Here is a 7,328-nt window from a genome sequence, read left to right as displayed (position 1 = left end):
CTTTGTTCATGCTTTAAAGGCTGATAAAGTGTCACAGATATTTCTTTTGAAACAATGTGCCTCACCCATAACGTAATATTGCCTGCTGTACTTTGTGTGTGATTTTTGTAGGAAGTTTGCAGACATAGAAGCCGCCAACCATCGCCTGGCCTCCGCGCTGTACCTCAAGGCTGACGAAAAGAAGTCGGACGCCCCCGAACCGGCCGGAAACCCTTCGCCGCCGAGCCCGGGAACCGCCACGAGGGACGCGGAGATATCGGCAAAATCGAGCCACCGCCCCGACGACTCGCGCGACGCTCCGACGGGACGGAGGACTCGCCCAGAACCGACGTCCAAACTCAAGCCGAGAAAGGGCAAATTGAAGAAGACCGGCCAAAACACGATCGGCCTCTCGTCGCCGGACTTTCCGTTTGCAGAGACGAATCATTTCTACGGGAGCGACTACTCGGCAGACGCGCTTTTCGACATGGATAGCGAAACGGGTCAAGCGGAGTCGAATTATCTCCAGTTTGACCAGTTTGACTCGTCTCCCTACTTCTCCCCCGAGCTCTCCCCGTTGTCGCTGGACTCGTGCGATTTCTCCGTCCAGATGTTCGCAGATATCGCCACGTCGGCCCAGAACAGCTCTGTCGACATGACGGAAACCCAATGGACCGACATCTGCGCCCTGTTCGGCAAAGACTTGAAAGACCTGAGAGGAAGCGCCGGCGTCGAAACGTACCTGGATAGCTTTTGCGACGCGGAATGCAGCGATGAGTGCGAGACGGAGGTTTTTGCCGACGAGCGGTGGCAGTGCAAGTTCAAAGGCGATCAGGTTCCGGGCGCCAATCGTTCGTGGCCCGTCGACCCTTTCGTCGGCCTCGAAAGTCAAGTCGACACGAGTCATTTCGCGTTGGCCGATCACGACGACCTCGTCCGACATCACGAGCAGTTTGCCGTCAGCTGTCAATCGTACCACGATCCTCTCCGTCGGGACCAGTGCGCGTCGGAGCTCAACCCGATCCCGTTTGAGGGCGTGGCTCGGTCTTTTTCCGCCCCGTCGCAAAGTGTCCCGAGGTTTTCCATCCCGATGCCGCCGTACGAGGGCGACTGGCTGTTCGCGGACATCCTGACGGACAACGCCACGTCCTGTATTTGACGTTAAATATCTCTGGAAAGGGTTTTGCGATAAGACAGTGCCAAATGCTGGGAGTATTCTGTGCCCTTTTGACACTTGAACTGGTTTACAACTCCTCAGAGGTCGCGGTTCACCAATGTAGGGACGTCAAATGTTTGTGTGACGGTTATTGTGAGAAAAAACATCACGATTTAACGATTATTACCGATTATTACCGATTATTACCGAGACTGAGTGAAGTAGGGCTGTAGTCGACCAAAGATATGCCTCATCAACCGATTTGTCGACTAAAAGTGTATTTATATGTTAGAGATACAAAGTTGGTCCCATTCATTCTAAATAAAATAACTTATCGACTAATAAAATGTTGGTTGACTAAGACAAGATCCACCGATTAATCGACTTAACTAAAGGATTACCGCCCTCGCGGGAAAACACTCTCAAGTTTCTGACCAGATTCTAATTTCTGAAAGAGAAAATAAACTAAATCTGACAAAAAACAGCTTAATAAAAGTACTTAATATTTATTTTAACTTTATTTAATTAAAACCACTTAATTAGGGTTCTGAAATAGTCACAATTATTATTTAGGATTATATCGTGACCCAAATACTCACAATTACCGAATAATCTTGACATTCTTACACCAATGTGATGAATATCTGTTCAATATTGACACAAATATCGCACAGACTGAGACGGTAAGTGGCACAACTGATGACATTTATTTTGACACTATATAAGCAAAAGCAGAATATCAAAGTGTCATCTCGGGCCTGACTTTCTTTTGATTTTGTTCTTTTTGTTTGTGCTCTTTAAGATGACAAAATCTAGTAAAAAAAACAAAGCAATGGTGAAAAAAATAAAGTAAAGTTATTGACAAAGTGCACATTTCTTACTCCAAACTCTTATATATTAATATATAATATATAAATATATTGACTGTGACGTCGTAAAGTGTGTATTAAACGTCTCATCGGTTTTGCAGTATTTTTCTTTCTCCTGGTTTCTCCTCAATAAGATGTGACATTATTTTTTTTAAGTCATTATTTTTGGTTCAGCCCTGAAATCCCAGTGTGTAAATTCAACTTAGAATTGTACTTTAACAAACAAACAAACAAACAAACACAGAAGTCGCTCGATAATAAACACACGGACGCACATTTCAAAACCAACGACATGTATTAAAGTCACCCCCTTTCACACATGTTACAGTTACATCAGCGTTGTCAACAAAAAAAAAAGAAAAACCGATAAAACATTTGTTTAAAAAAAGAGCTTCAATTTCAGTAGCCGTCGACAAGTAAACAAACAAACAAAAACAGAAAGAAACTTAACACCTTTTGAGAAGAACCGGGCACTTCTTTTGCTACAAATACATCAGTTTCTGTTGTTCAGCAGTTCAACTAGAGGCGGGCGATATGTCCAGGTCAAGTCATAAGTCATAAAAGCCTAAGATGATCTGCAAATTTGAAAAGACCACAGCAATTCAGCGATTGAGATAGCGTTAATTACCGCTTAACGCCGATCATAAAGCCACTAAGGCCCGTTAAAAAGGTCAAAATCTTGTATTAATCGTCATTTTCTCTCCGTTTCGCCCGCCCCTAAATCCAAACGGTGGATTCTTTTCTACACAAAGGCCTGGAAAGGTTTCATCATTGCCATGGACACACCGAACTGTCCACGGCGACGATGGCGAGACGGTTCATCTGTCCCGTCTCGTCGTTTGGCGTCAGGTTCGAACTCCCGCTGTAGCGTAAAGTGCAGAGAAATAAAAATCTTAGAAAAACAAATACACAGCTTCAAACGAAAAACAAAATCATACAAAAAACGGAAAAAGCCATCGAAAAACCCGTAATCCGGGCTCGTTAAATATACGTCGTCAGTGGCTACGCTGGACTCCGACTCGCGCTCCGTGTTTTTCCTGCGAGTCGTTCGGATAAACCCGGCGTTATCAAATAAAATGTACATTATATATATAGTCGAGCCATACGGTGTAAGCATGTGGTAGCAGTTTGATGTGGTTTTTAGCGTTTTTGCAATCGCCGCAGCAGCATCGTAGATATGAAAAATATGAAATTAAAGCACAAGAGGAAGTAGTTAAGAAATATTAACGCTAAAATCTACTCTAATTCGCCTGTAAACGCAGGGCAAAATAAAGCGTCCGTAAAACATTCTTTCATCCCATTTGATCATTGAGTTCAAAGAATAAAAATAAAAGAACATTTCACCAATTTCAACCAGTGTATTTTGAGTAAACGTCTTTAGTTTTGATGATTTACTCGCGGGTAAAGCCTCGAATTGGTGGAATGAACTTCTAAAATGACATTCTTATCAAGGCAAAAACATGTCCTAATAATAAACAAAAAAAAATGATAATAATAAGACAATTCTCAATATTTATGTCAAAATAATTTCATGAAATAACACAAAAATAAAACAACTTGAATAATAAATATGAGAACGGCAGGGGGAGAAATAAAAATGAGTTTATGTGATGCAATTCTTTCATTTCACATAAAAAACAAAACAATTACATTACGTTCGCTTTTCTTTGTACAAAATTCATGACTGGATGCCTTCTTTGTCTTTTTATCTAACGGTAATATGTAAAAATGTCATGCTTGTCTTCGTTTTTTTTAACTTTTCATTAGATTTCAAACAGTGAGTAAACCTTTCCAGATTCTGCTAAAGGAATTTGCTAAACTAATCTACATTTGCTAAAACGCTACGTCCCTTTTTTCCCCCATCCGCACGCCCGCCGCTCGCTTTAGAATGATAAAATTACAAGTAAATAGCAAAATTACAAAAATGTCACGTGGCAATAAAGGATAGAAGGGAAACGGACACCGGTGTCGCGTTTTGTACGATGGAAAAACGACTTTGAGACCTCAGAAAATCGATATGCATTTGCGTTGCGTCGGTACAGATAAAACCAATGAAGATTTGACAGGAAATCACGTCAGCCCAATGTTAAATCGCAATATTCTCCATCGTCACAGGCCCAGACACGGCTCGGGTTTTAAAATACGCTCCGAACTGTACAGCTAAAATGGCTAAAGTGGTTACGTTTCCCGAACGCGCGGTACAAATGCTGTTAGTTCGCCTCGTGTCGTTTTACAAAATAGACGTGAATTTAGCGTTTGAAAAAATCTATTTGTCGAGGTGGTTTCTGCGTCTGTCTAAAACCCTAACGAGCGTTGCAGGATGAGGTTATGAATGTTGCAGCGTCTGATATGCGTATCTGACTGCACTGCAAAAAACGTACCATCTAGAGGAGTTAAAATGACTTGAATTCAAACATAAGTTAATTTTCATTATTTGTGTTGTTTTTTTCTCATTTCAAGACTTTTTTTTTGCCAATGTGACAAGAAACTTGGCAGAACCAATTAGCAGATTCATTTTCTTATTTCAATAGAAACCAGACACAAATATCATGGAAATGGTCTCCTTCAATTTGTTGAATCCAAGTTGAATCCAATTTTTCCCCCTTGTTTAGAACTAGTGTTTTAGACAAATTTAGCCTGCTATTTTCAACCTAGTTTAGACCTAGACTAGTAATGTTTTAGACCTGGTTCAGCAGTGATTTTTAAACCTTCAATAGTCAAGTTTTAGACCTGGTTTAGCCCTGATTTTTAAATATAAATAGTTCTGTTTTATCTCTAGATTAACCAAAGTTTAGCCTTAGTTTGGTTATAAAATTGTCATGTTTTAGACCTGGTTTAGCCCTGACCTTGAAACCTTGAATAGTCAAGTTTTAGACCTGGTTTACAGGCCAAATATCTTCTTAGGTGGTACTTTGTGTGAATAGTTTGAGAACCACTGCTCTAAATAACCTAAACAAATCAAACTAAACTGAATTCAAGCCATTTCAACCCTCTGGACATTCACTTCCTGCAGTGTGCATGTAGCTCATTGACCCCTGAGTTCTGGAGGCGAGAGGCCAGGTCATGCGTTGCTGTTCCCTGCGTTTGGCATTGGGGGGCGTCACTCCGAGTTGTTGATGCTGTAGGAGGGAGGGGGGTCCAGGCTGTTGTCGGAGGAGGGCGTGGGGGTCCCGGGGAGTCCGGACGAGGGGGACGCAGGAGGCTCCTCAGAGTCAGAGTTCTCCAGTGAATCCACCAGCGCTCGGCGACCGCGCACGGACAGCGGTAACGGAGCACGCCTGCAACACGGGAACAACAGTCATTTCATCAGGTTTGTGTGTTTATCGTTTCTATGTGAAGAGTTTATTTTACATTTTAGAGCTCTAAGTCAAGTCAGTCAAATCAGTCAAATAAATAAATAGTAATAAACAGTGGGATTTAGCTGTAAAGGGCTGAATAAGTTACTTCTGTGTCTAAATGTTTGTTTTGTTCTGCCATTTATTTATTGTAGCTCATTCTATACATTTAGAAAAGGGTTTATTAGAGTTTTACAGCTTTTGTATTATTATTATTATTATTACATAAAAACAACATAACAACAACAAAAATAATGATAATTATTTTATTTTATTTTGAAGGAACTCCATTATTTTCTACTTTTATTCCTTTACTTACCTTAAAGGAATAAAGGTAAGTAACCCATAAAAATGATGATTATTATTATTCCAATTTCGATACCAGAGTGAAAAATAAAATTGACTTTTTCTGGTCAATTGACTGTACCGTACCGTCTTCTGTGGTCTTATACTGGTTCTGAGAAAAGGACAACATTTGTATCCATTAGTATATTAGCAGTTTTAAGAGCTGTAAGTTACAATATTAAAAAATAAATAGAACTAAATTGTTTACCCACAAGGGAATTGTAGTAGTAGTAGTAGTAGTAGAAGTAGTAGTAGTTAGTTTTGAGTTAGTTAAAGTTAGTTTTAAGACTCTGATGGAAACACAACACAGACAAATGAAGAGGACAACACAAATGTCCTGCTGCTGCTCTTACCATTCAGGGACGCTGTGTGGGTCATGCAGACAGAGACAGAGTGACATGGACACAGATGGATGCAACAAAAGAACAAAAGCAAACAAAACGTTAATGGGTTCAAAACAATGGATGACACACTGTGGAAAAGAGATGTCCAGCAAGGGTGAAAATGACTTGAATTCACCATATCGGAATTTGAGTGACTTTTATATGTGTTTCAAGTTATTTCTCACGTTGACAATGATCTGCATCACGGGCAGGACTATCTAATATATTTACACCAGTCCGAAACATAAACAAAACTATGGTCATTTTTAATTATTTGTCCTGTTCCAGTTCCGCTCTAGGCCCGTTCAAGTCCTGTTCAAGTCCCATTCTAGTCCCGCTCTAGGCCCGTTCTAGGCCCGTTCTAGGCCCGTTCAAGTCCCGTTCAAGTCCCGTTCAAGTCCCGCTCTAGGCCCGCTCTAGGCCCGCTCTAGGCCCGTTCAAGTCCCGTTCAAGTCCCGTTCAAGTCCCGCTCTAGGCCCGCTCTAGGCCCGTTCAAGTCCCGTTCAAGTCCCGTTCAAGTCCCGCTCTAGGCCCGCTCTAGGCCCGTTCAAGTCCCATTCAAGTCCCATTCAAGTCCCGCTCTAGGCCCGCTCTAGGCCCGCTCTAGGCCCGTTCAAGTCCCGTTCAAGTCCCGTTCAAGTCCCGTTCAAGTCCCGCTCTAGGCCCGCTCTAGGCCCGCTCTAGGCCCGCTCTAGGCCCGCTCTAGGCCCGTTCAAGTCCCGCTCTAGACCCGCTCTAGGCCCGCTCTAGGCCCGCTCTAGGCCCGTTCAAGTCCCGTTCAAGTCCCGTTCTAGGCCCGCTCTAGGCCCGTTCAAGTCGCGTTCAAGTCCCGCTCTAGGCCCGTTCTAGGCCCGTTCAAGTCTCGTTCAAGTCCCGTTCAAGTCCCGTTCAAGTCCCGTTCAAGTCCCGTTCAAGTCCCGTTCAAGTCCCGTTCAAGTCCAGTTCTAGGCCCGTTCTAGGCCCGTTCAAGTCCCGTTCAAGTCCAGTTCAAGTCCCGTTCAAGTCCCGTTCAAGTCCCGCTCTAGGCCCGCTCTAGGCCCGCTCTAGGCCCGCTCTAGGCCCGCTCTAGGCCCGTTCAAGTCCCGTTCAAGTCCCGCTCTAGGCCCGTTCAAGTCCCGTTATAGTCACATTTTAGTCCTGAACTGTGAGGCGTCTTTGAGTGCCATGGAACGCGCTATACAAGTATAATTTATCACAGGTTTTGTTCCAGGTTTAGTCCCAGTTTTGATCCATCATGAGTGCAATATTCTGAACTCAAGTC

The 7,328-nt window shown here is 42.9% G+C and overlaps 1 protein-coding gene across 4 annotated transcripts in view; it reads right to left on the bottom strand.

Moving 5' to 3' along the window:
• Positions 1–5,012: 5,012 nt before the first annotated feature.
• The window catches only part of myh14 (myosin, heavy chain 14, non-muscle), a 58,982-nt gene continuing 56,666 nt past the window's right edge, over positions 5,013–7,328 (bottom strand). For 2 of the 4 annotated variants that reach the window (XM_072460064.1, XM_072460066.1), the window contains 2 exons: positions 6,038–6,049; positions 5,013–5,282 (listed from right to left, as the gene is read on the bottom strand). In XM_072460064.1, coding sequence (XP_072316165.1) covers positions 5,105–5,282; positions 6,038–6,049 — 190 coding nt within the window. In that variant the 3' untranslated portion in view covers positions 5,013–5,104. The remainder of the gene's footprint in view (positions 5,283–6,037; positions 6,050–7,328) is intronic. The other 2 variants (XM_072460065.1, XM_072460067.1) reach the window with 1 other exon arrangement.

Source organism: Eucyclogobius newberryi, unplaced genomic scaffold, assembly GCF_026437365.1.
Source record: "Eucyclogobius newberryi isolate DKJ021-1_F unplaced genomic scaffold, fEucNew1.0.hap1 SCAF_3, whole genome shotgun sequence".
NCBI classification, from domain to species: Eukaryota; Metazoa; Chordata; class Actinopteri; order Gobiiformes; family Gobiidae; genus Eucyclogobius; species Eucyclogobius newberryi.
Note: the sequence above shows the minus strand (reverse complement) of the source record. Positions and strands in the feature narration are given on the sequence as shown.